A 22122-nucleotide genomic window follows, 5' to 3' on the forward strand; every position below is an offset into this window, starting at 1 on the left:
TTTGTGCTTATTTCTGTTTGCGCTTTTTTCCGTTGACAATTTTTTTTTGCGCTTTTTCACGTTGCGCATCTTTCTGGGAACCATTTTTCACAGTGCCTTTGCAGTGCCTTGCCGGGCTGACTATAGTAGGCCATATATATATCTGTATATATATATATAATATATATATATATATATATATATATATATATATATATATATATATATATATATATATATATATATATATATATGTAGTTTAATTAAACTATATATATGTATATATATATATATATATATATATATATATATATATATATATATAGTTTTATTAGAATACATATATATATATATATATATATATAATAATAATAATATTATAACTAATCTTTTAACGCCACTTAATGTACACATATATTATTCATAAACATTTATACGCCCAAGCTTAAAATAGGATAAACGATAATCAATAAACAGGAACTTTAATCATACAAAGTTCATACATTTTAAAATTTGATTTCTATGTTGTATAGATGGTATGGACTACCACGCTGTCATGATAGCATATGATTTTTATTCCATCAGTTGAGTAGTCATAATTGTAAGAATCCTTGTCATTGAAGAGGAACTGTTGGATGTAGAGAAGATATAAGAAAATATGAAAAATTAAACACACACACACCATATATATATATATATATATATATATATATATATATATATATATATATATATATATATATATATATATATATATATATATATATATATATATGTATATATATATATATATATATATATATATATATATATATATATGTATATATATATATATATATATATATATATATATATATAAATAAATAAATATTTATATATACATGTACGTATACATTCGCATACGCGTATGCGTACGTATGCGGGTTCAGATGCGCAGATGGAGATGGTTATGTAGTTAGATATATACTTTTCCGTCATTTCCTTCTCCTTCTCGATCTCCATCTAAGTAGACGTAGACAAAAAATGTCTACCGCACCCCCCGAACGAAATATAGAAAACATAGACTTGTAACAGTGTCCGCCCCCCCCCGAAGAAAGTCTATCGCTCCCCCCGAAAATTTCAAGTGCCCCCGGAGAAAAAAGTCTGGAAGAAACACTGGACTCAACAAATGCAATTGCTTATGCCTTTTTTGCCTCTGCCTCTGCCTATACTATACTATGACTATTCTTATACATATACCTATGCATAAGCTTACGCATATACACACGCACACCTCTACATCCATCTTCACCTCCACTTTCACGTACACCCTCACATACACATACACATACACATACACATACACATACACATACACATACACATACACATACACAAACACATACACATACACATACACGCACACGCGAACGCACACGCACACACACACCGAGTGTTTCTTCCAGACTTTTTTCTCCGGGGGGCACCTGAAATTTTCGGGGGGGGGGGGTAGACTTTCTTCGTGGGGGGGGGGGGCGGACACTGATAAAAGTATAATTTTTCTATATAAATTTGATTTCGTTCGGGGGGGGGGTAGACTTTCTTCAGGGGGGGGGGGGTAGAAGAGATGCCTGGAAGAAACTCTGCACACACACCTACACCTACACCTACACCTACACCTACACCTACACCTACACCTACACCTACACCTACCCCTACACCTAGACCTACACTTACACTTACACTTTCACCTTCACTTAGTTCTATGAATATGGCATTGCCTATGGCTAAAACTACGCCTATGGCTTCACATATGCCTATGCTATGCCTATGATAATGCCTACGAATAACCATACGCCTATGCACACGCACATCTACACGTAACACCTACACTACACTTACACTACACCTACACATACACGCACACTTCCACCAATACCTAAATTTATACCTATGTCTAATTCTATGAAAATGACATTGCCTATGCCTATGACTTCGTCTATAGCTCCACATATGCCTATGATAATGCCTATGACTATGCCCACGCCTGTGCCTACGACTAACCATACGCCTATGCACACGCACACCTATATTTACACCTACACCTACGGGTACGCAAACAACATATTCATATTGGTTACCTGAAATTGGTTTTGGCGAAGCGTGATTTGAACTCTGAATGTTACATTTATTTCATATGGAAAGGGGAGAGGCATGAAAAAATCTGGACCCCATCGTCCAATTTTTCTTGAATTCAAGTATAGTTTTCTAATGCCGGAGGTCGTATAAATCCTACTGTCGAAATGTAAGTGGATAATTTGAGCCCCACAATCCCACGTCTGTTCGGTTTGGTTGGCGTGTAGGAAGTTGAAAAAAAATCTGGCGATTAAAAAAAAAATTATTTTAAAAATGTAATAGCTACGTGTTGTGAACAGAGGCGTAGCGAGAAGGAAGGGGCGGGTACATATGTCCCCGGGCCTACTTTAGTGGGCGCCAATATGAGTTGGAAAAATAAATTAAAATCTCATTTTAGCTGCAGTTTTGCATTAAAAATATAAAACGTATATGGGGAGAGGGGGTGCAAATTGAAAGTTTGAAAGGGTGGGTGCAAATTTAAAGTTTGAGGGGGTGGGTGCAAATTAAAAATTAAAAGGTTGTTTCTGAAGTGGGGGGGGGGGGGGGCGCCAAAGTGAAAATTTGTCCCCGGGTGTCGGTAAGAGTCGCTACGAATCTGGTTATGAAAATGGGTTAAATTTAAGATGGGTTATATTTATTTCATCTGTTACTAGATGTGATATATTTGAAAAATCGAAAGTAATTTAAAATCCGCTTCTGTTTACTAGAAATCCCTGAAACCTTTATACAAAACTACAACTTTGATATAATATTTACATATTAAATTCCGACAACCTAGCGGTAACGGTACTCGGATTATTGTGTTCACAGACATAAACACATCCACACAGAAACATGGACGAAATTGCAAAGCCAAGTTTTTCCAATTCGATGACGCGTATGACTCCAAGATTTTGATACATTTATATTCAGGATTTTTAATCCGATTAAAGTAAGTCCCCTTTACTCAGTTAAATTGTTTATTTTCAGTACTTGCATTACACTGGTTGTAACGGTACTCAAGTTATCGTGTTCACATACATAAATGCATACACATTAATTCAGATTTTTGTAAAATGAAAGAGAAGCTGGAGAAATTAATCTGAATCAGAATTTGAGCAGATTGAGAACAAAGCCACTGAGCTGGTTGAGAAATGTGATATTCGTACGGAGTATAAGCAACACTGGGTATACAAAACGGATATCTGACTCTAGGAAAATTTCATTGTTCATACATATTTAGTGTCACTGGACTCTGTTATCCAAGTTTTGTTGCTTAGACTCAAAACAATTTGCATTAGTTCACAGTTTGTTACATTTAGAGCAATTATCAGTGACTTGGGTGCTGTTAAAAGTGGAAATCTATTTAAATGTTGGGTCTGGGTTTTAGTGACGATGCGTGACCGTGGAGAAAGTTAAAAAACCCCAAACAAACTTTACACCATTTACACCATTTACGGATGACCGCCGAAACCCACAGTTATCCAAGGATAACGAGTAGTCTAGTTCAATTTAAAACCTTGTAAAATACAAAATAGTTTAGGGCAGATCATCCCGCTTTATTTAATAAGTTTGTGTAATACTGTAAGGCTTACCTGAAAGCTCGGGTTGGATGTCTAATTACTACTAGTCTCTGTTGTTCAAGATGTTCGTTAAAACGAAAATATTTGGGCTGACAATCGGACAAAAAATATCAATGACAAGTCTGATATAAAATTTTAATTGCATTTGATCTATTGAGGCTAAACCCTTCGTTTCATATTGTATCAATTAGGCTAAAAGCTAAAAAATGAAATAGCCCTCAATGAATCTACACAAATGTTAAACTCTGAGTGTTTAAGATGCAATACACCTGCTTAAAAACTAATTCGGGGGGGGGGGGGGGGGGCGGACACTGTTAAAAGTATATATTTTCTATATAAAATATATAAATTTCATTTCGTTCGGGGGGGGGGGGGGGGCGGTAAGATTTTTACTTGCCCGAAGAGATGCCTGGAAGAAACTCTGCAAACGATACTCAAAATCAACAACGATTTCACTGGACCTACTACTACACTTTAACAGTCAATATAATTCGATACCTTAATACCACAAGAATCAGTACTCCCAAACTCTAGAACTACGATACTTCATCACCTGCATTATTAAAAAAAAAAAAAAAAAAAAAAAAAAAAAAAATACACCTGCTTAATAATTAAGTGTTTTTAATAAAAAAAAACAAAGAGGTTAACTATTTATATAGAACGAGCCGACCCGCTGCGTATCATACGCCGCTATTTAGTTGTTTTTTTTTCTACTTTTCAGTAATTTATAATTTGTGAATTCGACAGTACCAATGCTGCCATTGAAAATATTTGCTTAAAAACACTACCCCCCCCCCCCCCCCCCCCCCAAGTGAAAGCAGCCTCCTCTTAGTTACCTTCTCTAAGTTTAAAATCGTTTCAAACTAAATTATCTGCCCCTAATAGCCGTCACCAAACCCGTCTCTGTGATTGTAAAATGTAAACAGAGTGAACACCGCTCACCAGATCATGTGGGGGTGGGGTGGGGGTGGTAGTGATAGTGATAGAGAGGAAGAGAGGGGACTGCAAAGGCGCGCTTGCAGCTTGTTTTCTAACTGATCCCAGAAGAGAATTATATATATATATAGATGTGTCTTTTTTTTTTTTAAAAATACAAGCGTTCCCTTTCTATTATGGCATAGACCTTTTCTGCCGGAGAGAGTTTCCGACTGATGTACAGTACAGGATGAAAGTGTCCGTCTACTTCCTGCATTAAACAGGCTCATATACCATAATAGTGTAAATAATTTACTCATGTCAGGCAATCTCAATATAGGTTGTTGTGTAAAACAGTTTTTCAAATACTTTAGAGTGTCATCACATTCTCTACTCCAATTAATTGCCCTGTTCACATCAGTGCCCTTTGTTTTTGTCAGTTCGGTAATAGGATGGAGTAGGCTAGCAAAATTTGGGATTAATTTTCTATAGTAATTACACAGTCCCAACAAACGTCTAACATCCATTTTTGTTTTGGGGATCTGTAGATCTAATATCTGGTTTACAGTTTCCCCCACAGGTTTTATAACCTGGTGGCTAATAATATGGCCCAGGAACTGGATTTCACGCATGCCAATTTCAATCTTACTAGGTCTGGCCGTCAATCCATGTTGTCTTAAGGTTTTTAATAACGCCTCCAGCCCCTTCATATGTTCTTGCCAAGTATCAGAGAACAAGCAGATGTCATCCAGGTATGCAACAGTGTCAAGGTTGTTAGCTAGTACCTTCCGCATGAGTCTGTTGAATGTGGTCGGTGCATTAATTAGGCCAAAACTCATGAAGTTCCAATAGTATAATCCATAAGGTGAGATGAAGGATGTATATTTTTTGATGAGTCCTTAATGGGAATCTGCCAATAACCCCTTGATAAGTCGAATTTAGAAAAAATTCTAGCCTGAGATAATTTTATCAATAACTCTTCCTGACTAGGCATGGGTTCAGCATCAGGTATTGTAACTTTATTCAGTTGCCTATAGTCCACGCATAGCCTAATCTCACAATTTTTTTTTCTTTTTCAATATATATATATATATACATATATATATATATATATATATATATATATATATATATATATATATATATATATATATATACATCAGTATATATACATATATATATATATATATATATATATATATATATATATATATATATATATATATATATATATATATAAATTATAATATGTTCAATCGAGCAATTAACATGTATCCTGAAAGATATTTGCTATATTCAAATTTATATTTAAAGAAACTTAATATAAAATTGAAAATATTTAATTATTAAAATATGTCTCTTGAATACAAAATCCAATCAATTTTAGCAGTCCCACGAATCCGAATATACTTTAATTTTGGCACCCTAACGTCTGCCAGCAAAACAAAAGTTTCCTTGTTGACTAATATCTAGTAAAATATACATTAAAAAAATTAACTCCGTGTACTATCTTAAATATTATGTGAATAATATTCAAACATTAAGTATCGTAAATTTAAATGTAACTATAAGCAAAATTTACCTTGAATAGTTGGCTTTTAATCAAAACTGTCATTTTTAATTTTTTTCCTACTTCTAAAAGATTCACACTGTAAAATGCTGCCGTTCCCCACTGCAGATTCCTTCTGTTATTTATAGACAATCTCTATTGCGCAAAACGATAGTCGGCCTGCATTTCGATGTCCGGGGAGCAAGTTGTAGTCTCACACAGGTCCACAGTAAATCTACATACATTGTACTTAATCATTTTAGACAGTTTAGAATTAAGATAAAAAGGTTTGATAAGTTAAAAACGTAAAGTATGTTGAAAGTCATAGATTTGTTCATTGAAAATAAATATTTTTTTCCAATATAGATTCTATGAAATGATTTATTTTATAACCGGTGGGGCCGTTCAAGAATGTCTCCTTCAATGTAGATTTCTTTACCATCAAACACTGGATGTCTAATATCACCACAGTAAGGCAAAGTGTACTGGGGACATTTAATTTTGGTAACTAGAATTTTTAAATAAATAAATAAATAAATATATATATATATATATATATATATATATATATATATATATATATATATATATATATATATATATATATATATATATATATATATATATATATATATATATATATATATGCGTTCAGTCGTTTTTTTCGATTTCAATTTTACAACTAGGTACCCGCTCATTGGGTTCTAGTTGTGAAAAACACAAATCCAATTTAAATGTTATATACACACACAGATATATATATATATATATATATATATATATATATATATATATATATATATATATATGCGTGCGGGTATGTGTATGTTTGATTTTATAATTTCAGCTATGTACCATTTACAAAACATATAGTTTGTGTCAATGTAAAGTTATTAGATTATGAATTTATGTCACGTGTAGACACAGATGCATGATGACTCTTCTAATCTTAAAATAGGTAATACGATGGAGTTTTCGAGTTATAAATGAACTCACAGATTTCTAAATGTTTATTTTGCATTTAGCACATTAATTGTCATTTAGAAATTCGTAATATTTTACAAATGGAATTAAATTATATTTCTTGTGTAATTACTAGCATTTTATTTAGATTCTAGACATGACATAAGTAATAGTAGTAATTATCAACCTGTGTTGAACCAACGTCTCGTTTTGATTGGCGTTGAAAAGTGCTGTTGTCCGGATGTGTCGTTTGCAGTATTTCTCCACAATACACAGTCGAGACACTTGCCAGTAGAAAAACAAACGCAAGAAGCTGCTTCAACATGTTGAGGATGTACACTGGTCTTGAAATAAAATGTTACGTGTGTCTTCAACTAAATGTATCAATATGTAGGATACATAAATATATTCTCTGAATAAACATAAATAACTAGCGTACCCGTCGCTCACGATGCTGTGATCTTAGAATAAATGAAAATTCAGATTAATCATATATCACTGGTTCTCTAATAAAATAGCTTCGATGAAATTTTGAGACACTAAAGTCTTAAAAAGATACTTTTTCAAGTTGCTTTATATTTTTTTAGTGTAGTATGTGACACTCAACCACCCTCCCTTCCCCCCCCCTCCCCTACGCTTTTATTGAGGTTTATTTAGACTAACTAAAATATGATCATCCAACTATGCGACCACTCGTAACGTGACATAAAGAACTTGTATACCCCAGACGCACTGTCCATTTTTATGTAAGGGGAAGGAAATCTGAATATTGCTTTCTCAGCTCTTACGCCTATCTCCCTTTTGACCTTCGCTCTTCCACAAGGCTGAAACCAAAACGGATAACTTCACTAGTTGTGTACTGTCTCAATTATTCAATATTACAATGACTGATTAACTAACTTGACTTGTGACTTTTTAAATAATTAAAGAAACATTACCGGTGTAAAGAGAGAATAGCATTCAAAGCAATAGCCTGATTTAATATAAGCATAAAAAATTAAAATAATATAAGATAATAACAGAGCTCAAATTACCCTACGATGTGATAGAAAAATTAACTGCCAACAAGGTGTATCTTTGCGTTCAAACAATATTCTTTTTTAAAATGCAATATGTTTTCTGCCACCTTTCTACGTTTTGCTGACTATTACAGTTATGGCGGTGGACTAAGGCAGTTAAACTTCAGTCAGACAGTCCACGTATGCAATGTCATCCGCAGATGTTACCTAAGTAAGTTTGCAGTGGCGGAGTTCAAATTTACATAAACGTCAGCATAGAGATAATATGCTTTATACCAACTTAACTTCCTTCAAAGTAACTATTCGTCTCTTGTATAGCTTAAATGTTTTTCGTCTGCGCAAAACAATTAATTAGTTAATTCATAAATGAGATCACACGTATGTTTACAAATTCTTAAAAAAGGACGCTGAAATACATAAATACATATAAGCTCATATGCAAACATACAGAAGAACACACACACGCACATTACCACACTGATAAAAAAGGCACACGTTTTAATTAGGTATTAGCCTCTACAGTCATCAAGATGGAAAACAAAACAAAGTGTTATGCCCCACGTCTTATACAAAACTTTTAGATTAACCTCGTGAATGCTAGTTCAACATAATAATATACTAAAAAATGTTCACGTTTTGCGAAAATATTATTAAACGAGACAGAATTTACTTTATTTTACTTCCAAATCTTGCACCTTGACCCTTCAAAAGTTATACCTTTTTACATTGTCGGGTAATACATAAAATAATTGCTCAGTGATAGAGTTCAAAACTTATTACAGCAACACCTGTGACAATACGCCTGCATTAAAAATAATTGGATTTGTTTATTTGAAATCATTGCTTTAATCTTTATTACAATATATAAAACATGTAAACGTACACGCACACGCACACGTAGACGTAAACGTAGACGTAGACGTAGACGTAGACGTAGACGTAGACGTAGACGTACACGTACACGTACACGTACACGTACACGTACACGTACACGTACACGCACACTCACGCGCATGCGCACGCGCACGCGCACACGTACACGTACACGTACACGTACACGTACACGTACACGTACACGTACACGTACACGTACACGTACACGTACACGTACACGTACACGTACACGTACACGTACACGTACACGTACACGTACACGTACACGTACACGTACACGTACACGTGCATGTACACGTACATATATACATATATTTATACACATACATATATATATATATATACATATATGTTTATATATATATATATATATATATATATATATATATATATATATATATATATATATATATATATATATAGGCCTATGTATATGTGTGTGTGTAATGATATATGAAGGACTATATAATCAAAATATAAAACTGGCACTTGGTTAAAGTGGGAGACATGCTTGTGAAATCTCGGACGGAATAATTCTACTTCATCTGCCCCATGTGTCTTGGGCATGAACGGGAAATGATGATAATGAATAAACCTAAAATAAACAAAAAATGATATTTCTTTACCGTTGATGGAAATGCTTTACTTATATATAATTTGCTAATTTCATAGCCCTATTGCGCATATTTAACCATATGCATCAGTTAAAAATAGAACAAAAAAATAAAGCAAAAAAGTATCTTTTTAAAATGGTATTACACTACTCAATGTAAAATGCTATTCTTTCTTATAATATTATAGAGATGTAGAATGTTGATACCAAACTTTCAAAGCTTGAGCTTTACAACAAAATCAAGTTAGTTGACAAACTATTGCCTTGATCTATGTTTTATAGACAAGCCGAAAGGAATACTGAGTAAAAACATACACACGTTTTGAGGGTGGTCGTTATACAAGATGCAAGCAACCTTTGTCCAATTTTACATTCACCGATACGAAGTATAGAGGAAGCAATGTACTCAAGCAAATAAGTGATTTTTCCCTTCCCAGAGAAGCAAAAACCTGTTTTCGCTAGTTGTCTGTATGTCTGTTTGTTTGTGAACACGATAACTTAAGTACATTTTAGTTATGTTGATGAAATTACATATTATATAAAATGTTCGGTTCCTCAAAAGAAAATAACATGAGTACCGTTAAACATTTAGAAATGTAATATAATCTCGTGAAAAAAATAAATTGCGCACCAAGCGAACAGACAACAACATTTCTATAATAGTGCGGAACATTAGTAGGCCTACTTTATAAATGCAAAATCCTTTTTTTAAAAAAAACGAAAATTGCGTAAAAATTTGGTAGATAACAAAGAATTAGATCGTTTCGTTGGCTTTTTGATAAAGTAAAATGAAATCCATTTCCGGTTACTGGAAGTCAATGAAAAGTTGTGACAGTACTATAAATTTGGTATTATACTTATATATAAAATTACATCTACCTAGCTGTAACGGGACTCAAGTTATTGTGTTCAGAGAAACACAGACACACATCCACACAGCCATACAGACAAAATTGTAATATCCCGTTTATTCCACTAGTAAAAAGCCTAGATTTTGATGACTCTGTTTTTAGAATTTCAGCCCTATTTAAATTACTTCATCCTATACTCTGTATATGATGAAGTACTGAGATATAAATCGGTGTAATATTTACATTTAGGCAGCCTTTTTCACACGTCTTTTCTTTTGGATATCATGGCATTTTCTTTGGATATCGTGGCATTTAGTTGAGACGTTTTTTCACTGTCGGGCTGAGTCAAAATTGTGTTACTGTTTGTCTTTGTAACCACATCAGTATCAACTGTTTTATGGTTCAAATTGTTCTATTTTATTCTCTACGGCGTTCAACGGTACAAACCATTCACGTGATTTTTCATGACTGCCGGAAATAATCACTGGCCATTCACCCTCATAAATCAACCACTAGACACACACTGGACTTAAACCATTTGACATACATCGGACAATAACCAATGAACATGCACCGGACATTAAGCACTGGACACACACTGAACATCAACCATGGGAATTACACCGGACATTAACCATCGCAAATACACACACCGGACATGAACTAGTGGACACACACCGGACATTAAGCATTGGACATACACAAACCCGACATAACCCATCGGACATACAACGGACATTAATAATTGGACGTACACACACCTGACATAAACCATTGAGCATACACCGGACATTAACCATTGGATATACACCCCGTAACAAGAAAAATACTGTAATTAATTTGCAGTTGATGCCAGTACTTTTGCTTCTATTAGCATAATAAACTGCAATCAATGTAAGGTGATAATATACACTATACACTATACATTAGGAACTCCACACAAAAATATTTACAGTACTAAAAATTATACAAATTACTCGCCCCGCCTCTTTTTCATTTATTGGGCTTAAATATATTACAATAAATTTAATTACAATAATTATTAGTCAACTAATAGAATAGTGCCCAACACGTTTTCTAAGTTTCTTTAGTATCTAAAACTTAGGTAGCGTTTGCAATCAAATGTATTAAATATATGAAAAAAATTTTTGTCTATCAAACGAATACACACACACTTATGTTGTGAAGGCGTTTAATTTTAATAAGCTATATCCAACTATATTGCAGCATTTCATTCTTGTGTTTTGAAGGTTTTATTACAACAACATTGACAGGTGTAATGTGAAAAAAATGAAGAAAATAAATAAATAAATAATAAAAAAATGTAAATGTTAATGCATCCACCGCTTCTAATTAATCTCTGTACGGCACTTAAAAGTACTAATATTGGATTAAATTAATTAAACATTTAAGTTACAAAATTTATTTGGGTGTTCACTAAGCGGAACACTTAGTCAGTAACAGCTATTTGATTTCTATGTTGTCAAGACGTTTTTGACGACAACAGAATCAGCATAGCACATTCTAGCTACTCCATCAGTTGGACGGTCATAAGTGAATGACATCTGATCGTTGATGCGGAACTGTAGGAAGTAAAAAAGAAGTAAGAACATATTTAAATAACTACTAGACTACCCGTTATTCTCGAATAACAGTGGGTAATTCATAAATGACGTCACGTTTGATTCAAGATTTTTATATTTTCCTTTCTATTCCTACTGTCACACGTCGTCACAAAATGTCAGACCCCACATTCAAAAAGACGTCACTCTTCAGGCTGATCATGGGTCTGTCAACACTATCCTTTATAAGCTGAGGTCACAGAGACAGGTGAACTCTACTTCACCTTCCCCGTATCCCGCGAAGTCTCGAAAGGCAACTTTATTATTCACATAAAAAAAATAACATTCACTTGATTTGTCTCGAACCCGTGCCACCCGCATGGCAACTATTATAGAGTGTCGCCTAAGAATTAAACTTCATTATTGTTCTGGATGACTTAAAACATTAAAAACTGCATTTATTTACCTTAAATTTGATACAAATTAATTTATCCGATTTAATCGGTAGCCTAGAAAATGATTGGTAAAAATGAATTTGTTTTTAAATGGCTACGATGATAAGACTGATTTTCAGTGATAGGGTGGGTTTGTTTTTTAAGAGTGTTTTTGTGCCGTTCAGCAGAAATGTGTCGTCTGCTAGATTTCTCCCTTTTCAAATACACGGCGGGCAAAATGGGCGAGCTTAGTTTGCTGTTGTCTCGATCAAGTTATGTTTTATCGATTTCGTTTTTACCCAACATGATTTTTAAAACATTAGTAAAAGCAAGTTGTAATTTTATATACTTTAGAATATATTATCAGTAAGGTAACAACATTATCAAATACAGCAACTCACGTTTTGCTTACTTTTATTTTGTTCTGCTCGATATTCTCAGCAATTTGACAAAAAATGTACAAACGGCAAGTTAGCATCAAACACTAATCGTCCATTCTTGAAACTAGACAGGTATCGTTGAATAATACGCGTTTGTGTTGTTTTTACTTTCTCGTATATACGAAGTACAGAGAAAGTATTGTAATCGTGCAAAAAAATCGAGATTTTTACAAATCTCGACGTTTTACACCTCACTGATACGGACAAACATAATTTTGCAATCTTGTCCGTATGTTTGTGTGTCTGTCTGTGTGTCTGTCTGTGTGTAAACACGATAACTTGAGTACCGTTACAGCTAGGTTGACGAAATTTCATATATAAGTATTTTATCAAAATCGTAGATCCTGATCAACTTTTGCGCGAGTTCCCATAACCGGAAGTGGTATTTTTTCTACTTTGAATTTTTCTAAAGCCTATAACTTGAGTACTATTTCAGATAGATCAATAAAATGTCACATGTAAATAAACGATCTAATTCTCTACCTTCTGTCAAATTTTGAGTAATTTCCGTTGACCGGAAGTACTAATTTATGCTATTTCCGATTTCTCAAAAAACGCATATAAATTATAACGTACTAATGATATTGCGCACTATTATGTATATTTTGTTTTGGCGTTCGATTGGTGCGCCATTCTTTTTTCTATGAGATTCTATTCTATTTTTAAAAGTTTAAGTAATTAAAAATCATGTCTATATTCCAAGTTATATAAGAATGTTCGAGAAAGTTTAGGGGATATCACTCCAGTTTATTTTTGTGCATTTTCTTTTGCATTTGTGTTTGCGTTCGCGTTTGCAATCTATTTGTGTTTGCGTTTTCTTTTAGGTTTGTTTTTGCGTTTGTGATTATCATGTATCTGTGTTTGCGTGTTGCTTGTTGCGAATAGGGAGTTTTGGTATTCGTTTGTGTTTGCATTTTCTTTTGTGTTTTCTTAGCGTAGCAGTTTTGTTTGAGTTTGTGTTATTTTTGCGCTTGCGTTTGTGTTTGCGTTTTGATGCGTTGAGTTTGCGTTTGTGTTTGTGTTTGCCTTTGTATTTGCGTTCGTGTTTGCTTTTGTATTTATTTTCTCCTTTGTGTTTTCTTTTCTATTTGTCTTTAGCTTTGCTCTGTTGCCAAGTTGATACTCGCTTATAACCTTACTTCGCTCGAGTAATAGACTTTGCGCAACGCTTTGTCTGTCCGTTGAGTATGCGTCTAATTTGTTTTGATATGGATATTACCCTTATACACATACACACGTCCTTGCACATGAGCTTGAACATACACATGCACATGTACTTGCTAATACACGAGTACTTGCATATATACGTGCAAATGCAAATGCAGATTGACATCGGCAAAAATATAATTACATCAGTTACCTGAAACTGGTTAAGGCGGAGGGTAATTTGAATCCTGAATGTTACATTAACTTCATATGGAAAGCTTGAGATAGGGATGTATTTAGTATTCCAATTTTGATTTCTGTTCCTATAAGCTACGAGGATTTTATTATTATCGTAGCTGTATCTAAGCCTGTTATCAAAATGTACTTGTACAGCAGAAGTCATGCAATCTGATGGTTCTTCCGTTACGTTGGCATGTATGAAGTTAAAATAAAATCTGTTGATTAATAAAAAAAATAGCCATTAAAAACAAAATGTCTAAAGTTATAATGGGTTGTTTTTCTTTATGATACTAAATGTGATTATATTATTTCCTCAAAGTTACAATAAAAATGTAGAAAAAAATGTAGAACTACCGCTGGAAAGACTGTTATAGGGGCTCTCTACATAATATATACCTTGTGATCCATGAATTATATATATATATATATATATATATATATATATATATATATATATATATATATATATATAATATTGGTAAATTGTCTTCCTTAGTGGTGAGTAGTGTATCTTACTTATTTCCGTGAACAATAAATAATGCTAGACGTTTACGATGAATATAATACAATAGGCTGCAAAGATGGTATGATAATACGTAAAATTTGTTTTTAATCTGTTTTGTAGGATTCTCAGTTGTCTTGGTGAAGTGCTAAGGAAATATTTATTGGAAATTATATGGAATGAAAAATGAACAAATATTTCATCTAAATTGAATACTATTGGGATTGTATCATTGAAATCACATTGATTTATGGCAGTAGTTTATTTATATCGAATTTTATACGGAAAGACAAACTCTAATACCAAAGTACCTACTAAGTTTTATAGCACATTAGTATCATTGATAAAATTATTGTTTACTTGGTTTTTTCCTGATTTTCAGTTAATATGTAGCTCAAAAAGTAGGCCTATTATAATAAGACAGTTCTTATCAATAGTTTTAACGTAATGTTTATTCAAATATTACCGTAGTGTAAGTCCATTTCACTTGTAACCTTTATTAAGGGGCGTAAAAAAAATTCACCGAAATTCTGATTTTTCGTCTTAATGGGTTTCTTATACTTTTGGATTCTTTATTTTAGTAACAAGCTTATGTGCAATAATTCACTAAAAAGTAGAAAAGAGATGATTTTCTTTAAATATATAATAATACACTACAATTAAATTACTATAAAGAAACGCGTGGGTTGCTATAATATCTTTTGGATACCTTTACTAATATTTAGGAAGAGAGACGCTTGTATTTATAGTAATTTAAAAAGTAGTGTATTATTATATCATCAAAGAAAATAATTTATTTTCTACTTTTTAGTGCATTATTACATAAAAGCTTGTTATTAAAACGTATTTTATGCAATACAATTTTCCCACACTTTGCATTTTTACTTTCTAGTATTTACGAAATATAGAGAAAATCTTGTAATCGTACAAAAAAAAAATCGAGATTTTTTGTAAATCTCGACGTTTTACACCCCCCTGAGTCGGAAAACATAGTTTTGCAATCTAGTCCATGTGTGTATGTGTCTGTGTGTGTGTGTGTGTCTGTCGGTAAACACGATAACTTGAGTACGGTTACAGTTATGTTGATGAAATTTCATACGTAAATATAATATCATAGTTGGAGCTCGGTAACAAATTTTGAGTGATTTCCGATAGCCGGAAGTGGAACTAATTCTACTTTAAATTATTCAAAAACCTATAACTTGAGTACTATTTCAGTTAGAGAAATTAAATTTCACTCGTAATTATTTGCTTTCTAGCAAATATTGAGTAATTTCCGTTGACTAAAGTAGTAATTTACGCTATTTCTGATTTCTTAAAAAGAGCATGTGAGTTTATAAAGTACTAATAATATTCCGCACTATTATGCACATTTTATTTGGAGTTTCAATTGGTGTGCAATTCTTTTTCCTACGAGATTTTATCCTATTTTAAAAAGTTATAGTTATTAAAAATGGATTTTGAATCATGCCTGTATCCCGAGTTGCCATCGCCTGTAGTTTTATATATTACTAGCGTACCCGCCTCCGCGCGTTGCTGCGGGAATAAAAGAAAGTCTGATGAAATATATAAGAAGGTTTTCATCAATGCGTTACCAATCCTATGTTCTAAGACGCGTGACCTTTTTCTAAAACTGAGTTATTTAAATGTAAACAATGCCTACGCTTTGATCATAAATATAGGGACACCGGTTTACCTAGAATACCAACACCACCGTAATCACTCAGCACCAAAATAATGAAGTAGAACACACTTCTGTGACCGCCCATGTGTCAGGGACGTAGAGGGGCGCTCTCGGGAGCCCCTGATTACACTAACGCAGACGCGCCGCCTACGGCCCCTGGCTCCAACTAAAATAGGCGCCATAGTGCTCACACTAAAACCCAGAGTGCCAAATAGTAACCGGAAACAAAGATGCAGTCGCTTAAGTTACATAAATCAACAGGATTTTTTCGTTAACGCGTAGAAAAAAAAATTATTTGATGTGTTATGAACATCAGTGGGGTCGGCGTGGTCGAGTCGGTAAAGCTCATGGTTGCTAAACCGTAAAGTCTCGAGTTCGAACCCTCGGGCAGATGAGGCTCGTTAGCTGGGGACAGCCACTCTTCTAGGAGAGACAACTCCAAAATTAAACAACTGCTGCCTTGTAGTTTGTTCTTGGTTGGACAAAGGCTATGGAAGCAAATCCAAAAAGAAAAGCAGGCTGAAATCGGAGTCAATGGCCTCAATGGCGCACAACCAGTTGACACGTAACGCTTAATTGTGTTGGAGGCGTAGTCGAGTCGGCAAAAAGCTCGATAAATTGATAAATTCGAATAAAGTCTCGAGTTCAAACCCACTGGCAGATAAATCTCGATCCCCTTCAACACTAATAATTAAGAACGAAGAAGAAGAAGAACATCAGTGTGACTGATGCAATTTGTTAGCATTACTAACGGTGAATTATTAGAAGCTCGATCTCAATTTCTAATTGAAGGGCTTAGTGGAAAAAGTACTTAACTGTATTTTGAGAGTTTTGAGAAAAATGAGTGCAAAGTTTTTAAATTGTTATTGAAATACCAAAACAGCTGATGCAGATTATTTAAATTAAGCTACTTCGGTACTTTTTCCATGGCCCAAATTTACAGGGATGGTTAAGTGGACGTAGTCAAATAATATACCGGTCTTAACTCATTTTTGACAAAATGTAACTTAAGTACTTTTTCCACTGAGCCCTTCAATTGGATCGTTTAAAAATAGATGCTAATTGCATCTTTCATAAAGTGACGAGACTGTACAGAAGGATTTCCTCGCGTTACAAAGTTATTTTTAGAAGTGTAACTTTAAATTTTGATTTGAGTTGCCCTTCTAAACTTAAATTTTTACGGACAAAAAGGAAATAACCCAGTGTTAATAATCTAACATTGGTTGATTTTCCTGATTTAAAAAAAAAACGTATTAAAGGGCCCTCAGCAGCCCGCGTGAGCCTTTGGGGTCTGAAACTGAATTTTTGTTTGCAGCCAGATTGCACCCTACCAGGGCGCCGGCTGACACGCCTGATTCAATTTTGTGAGCGACTGTAACGGCCCATATTATCCATTGTCTACCGCACTGTTTAGAATGAACGTAGGTGCCATTGCGCTCACGGGAAAGTTCAGGGCGCTAAATTGAACCCTGCAGGGCGCCGTGGGACGCGCCTGGTTCAATATAGTCAATGATTATTGTTACCCGTCGTGTCGTTAGTGTATAGCTTTTTTTTAATGAACGTAGGCATCATAGTGTTCGAAGGGAAGCCCGGCGCTGCGGGTCGTGCAATCTACGGGGCGCCGACGGTTGCGCCTCTTGAAGTCTTAACGCTGAGTATAGTATTGCTCTTTACCCTCGAGGCAGGGTGCACGATTAGCGAATGCAACGTGCTAACATAGCCGCTCTGGAACTCTGGGCGCCAAATTGTGTTTGGCGATAATCGAACCCCGCAGGCGCCACCCATATCATATTTTCATTAGTTTGTTCAGAAAAACCTTCTCGGGAGTATTATCATCAACTCCTCAAAGTTTCATGGCACACGGATAAAAGGTGTTAAACCGCATTTGACTTTTATTTTTTATATACCGTATATTAAGAAAAAATCTAACAATCCCGATGCACCGCCCTTGCGAAATTACAACAGATGTTTTTGCAGAACCCTCCCCTGGAGTGCTCCAATCAACTCCCCAAAGTTTGATACCGATCGAATGAATGGTGTGAAACTGCAATCGACTTTTATTTTTTATATACCGTATATAGTGAAAAAAATAGCACCCTCCCGAGGCGCCGCCCTTGCGAAATTAAAAAAAAAAAATTATTTTTCAAGAAATCTTCCAGGTAGTGTTCTAATCAACTCAAGTCTCATGGTTATGGGATGAACGGTGTCAACCCAAAATCGACTTTTATTTTTATATACCGTACATAAAGAAAAATCGCACCATTCCGTGGCGCCGCCCTTGCGAAATTAAAAATGATTTTTTTGTAGAAACCTTCCCTGGAGTGTTCTAATTAATTCCCCAAAGTTTCATGGCGATCGGATGGTGTCGAACCGCGTCGTACTTTTATTTTTTATATACCGTATATAGGAAAAATCGAACACAACCGGGGCGCCGCCCTTGCGAAATCAAAAGAATTTTTTTTTTGCAGAACCCTTCCCTGGAGTGTTCTAATCAGCTCCCCAGAGTTGCTAGACTATAACTTTTGCGCACGAAATGAACATGACAATTACCGTATACTATTGCGGAAAGAGTAGTTCAATTTGGCCACCTTATTTCAGACAATTTTAATTAATTAATAAAGAATTATTAAAACATCCAACGAAGTCAAATTTAATGTCATATTGCATCGACTTGAGGTCTTGGCACATGTTAACTTTGAAATGCATCTGTCTGTTAGAATTGCCCTAAATTTCACTCACCCGTTTCGATCTATGACGACCGATAGACCGTCGACAGACCGACGACAGACAAAGGAAGCTAGTAAAAAAAAACTAACTTTAAAAACAATTTAATCCGTCATTAAAGCTAACATCTAAACAACAACATTCGATAGGAAAAATTGGGATTTTCCACTTTGTACCATTTGGATTGGATGATTTATAGAAAAAAAATGAGTTGATATTTTACTTATTTTTTTTTATAGCCCTTGCGAAATTAAAAACATTTTTTATATAACCCTTCCCTTGTGTGTTCTAATCAACCCCCCCCCCCCCCCAAAAAAAAATTCATGGCGATCGGATGAACGGTGTCAATCAACAATGGACTTTTTTAATATACCGTATATAGAGAAGAATCAAATCGCACACTCCGGGGAGCCACTCTGCGAATTTGAATTTTTTTTGCAGGAACCTGCCCAGGAGTATTTTAAATTTTTTTCCAAACTTTCATTGCACTCGGATGAACGTTGTCAAACCGCAATCGACTTTTAATTTTTATATACATTATAGAAAGAAAAATCGCATCCTCCCGGGGCGCCACCCTTGCTTAATTAAAACAGATTTCTCTGCAGAAACCCTCCTTGCAGTTTTCGTATTAACTACGCACAGTTTGACAGCGATCGTATGAACGGTGTCAAACCGCTAACGACAATTATTTTTGTATACCGTATATAGAGATAAAAACAAATCTCGCCATACAGGGGTGTCACCGCTGCGAATTTTAATTTTTTTTAGGTACCTTCCAATGAGTTTCATCGTGATCGGATGAAGGTTGTAGTAATGCATAAAAGACAAATACACACACAAACTTACAATGCTTAATATAAATATATATATATATATATATATATATATATATATATATATATATATATATATATATTTGGGCCTGAGGTTATTTAGTAATGAAACTGAATGATTTTATCTAATATATAAAGTTCAATTCTGTATGTAAAATGTTTGTATGTAAAATTTAATATGTTTGTCGTGGATACTTAGATGGATTTAAGTGTTAGGTTATTATAGTTCTCATGGTCTAAATTTATGAGTAAAAAAATTTCTATTGAGAGTCTTTAAAAACAATTTTCATTTTATATACTTAGAATAATAATTTTCAATTATGAACATTACATAAAAAAATTTAAAAGTGTATCAACGTTTATAAAATTTCTAAAATTGTGTCTGAAATGTATTGATTACACAGTTACTTCCCTTTAAAAAGCCATTAAATCGGGGGAAAAAAGAATTTTCTTTTTATTACTTTGTTTTGGCGTTAAGAAAAAAATAGTTACATAATTAGCGGGGATTGATTAATTGCAATGTCGTTGGTATTTTTAATACTGCCTTTTATTTATTCTATACACTGAATATACTGTTCACTAATTATGTTTTTCATTTAATAACATTTAATAAGCCAGGTCCTACAAATCCTATATGTTTATTTCTTTCCATTCACGGACAAGCTTGGAGCATTATAATTTTGTTCACAAAATAGAAACAGGCGCGTCCGCCGGCGCCTCTGCACGATTCGATTTGGCGCCCTGGGCTATCATGTGAGCGCTATGCTGCATAGTTTTGTTTTAAACAGTGCGATAGACTATGGATAAGAAAGGCTACTATAGTCTTTAAGTGAATAAAATCCGGGCGTCCTCCGGCACCCCGACAGGGAGCTATTTGGCGCCCCGGGCCTTCCCGTAACCGCTATGGTACCTACGTTCACGTAAGTGAATTCAAAAGACTATGAATAAGTTGGGTACTATAGTCGTTTATTAAGTTGAATCAGGCGATTACGCCACACGTCGTCATGGTACGATTTGGCGCCCCGGACTAGACTGCGGACACTTTGAGTTTATCTTTGCGTTTGTGTTTTCTTTGTGTTTGAGTTCGGGTTTGCGTTTGCTGTTCTGTTTGCGTTTGGATTTGGGTTTGTTTTCGTTTGCTTTTTTTTCTTTGCGTTTGTGTTTTCTTTGTGTTTGTGATTGTGTTTTTGTTTGCGTTTGTTGTTTTTTTTTTGGTGTGTTTTGGTTTTGTTTTGTTGTGGTTGGGTTTGTGTTAGCCTTTGGATTTGTTTTCGTTTGCTTTTTTGTTTGCGTTAGTGTTTGTGTTTTCTTTGTGTTTGTGGTTGGGTTTGTTTTTGCGTTTGTTTTTGTTTTCGTTTGTGTTTGTTTTGTGTTAGTGTTATGTTAGCGTTTTTTGTGTGTTTTGATTGGTTGTGGTTATGTTGGGCAATGCCTGATAAATGCTGATTACTAAACACACAAATTATGGTCCTTTACAAATACGTTTTTCAGAGATGCCAGTGCAGGGCCTGGCCGGGACGGCTAGCATTTTATGTTTATTTTATATTTATTTTGTTTTTAACTAATTAAATCTAGTAATTTAGTTTATCTTTCAATCTAGATAAATTCATTGTATTCTCGAAATAGCAGAGCCGACTTAAAATTTAGCTTTATAATACATTTAACATTAGAATAGGCTACATGATCTAATCTTCCATGGATGTCATGGTTGTAAATAAAGTATTTGTTCTAAACTTTCATAATTAAAGGCGTGTTTCTATATTAGAATACTTCATTAAATTATATTTAAGTCTTTAAATATTTTTAAATGATATTTTCAATTTGAACATAGTAAACTTTGGTTTTCGATATGGATGTGGTTGAAAAACTTTATTCGAGGATAATGCGGATGGAAAAGGTAACGTTAAAAAAGTGGCGTGGTTATTTTAAATTATGATGAAAGTGGAGCTGTCATATTTAGCCGCATTCGTATAATGCTGACCGTCGTTTATTAATAATACAATAATATCAAGTTTCTAGTTTGCAAGAAAAACACTAACACTAATTTGTTGTGAACGAAAAAACCGCTTAATATCAAAAGTTAAATTTACCTTTTGA

General features: G+C 34.1%; 1 protein-coding gene and 1 long non-coding RNA gene across 2 annotated transcripts in view; both read right to left on the minus strand.

Moving 5' to 3' along the window:
- Nucleotides 1–455: 455 nt before the first annotated feature.
- Nucleotides 456–3848, minus strand: LOC131929923 (uncharacterized). The gene is made up of 3 exons (XR_009384039.1): nt 3669–3848; nt 2100–2337; nt 456–607 (listed from the first exon to the last, which is right to left on the minus strand). It is a non-coding gene; the product is annotated as an uncharacterized LOC131929923 (long non-coding RNA).
- Nucleotides 3849–11471: 7623 nt separating this feature from the next.
- Nucleotides 11472–22122, minus strand: part of LOC131929925 (32 kDa beta-galactoside-binding lectin) — a 28019-nt gene continuing 17368 nt past the window's right edge. Inside the window, exons 7-8 of the mRNA XM_059286315.1 lie at nt 14257–14497; nt 11472–12043 (exon numbers count right to left, since the gene is read on the minus strand). Of these exons, the coding sequence (XP_059142298.1) occupies nt 11936–12043; nt 14257–14497 (349 nt within the window). The 3' untranslated portion in view covers nt 11472–11935. The remainder of the gene's footprint in view (nt 12044–14256; nt 14498–22122) is intronic.

This window comes from Physella acuta, unplaced genomic scaffold, assembly GCF_028476545.2.
Source record: "Physella acuta isolate Inbredline_101_S28 unplaced genomic scaffold, ASM2847654v3 ptg001696l, whole genome shotgun sequence".
NCBI lineage: Eukaryota > Metazoa > Mollusca > Gastropoda > Physidae > Physella > Physella acuta.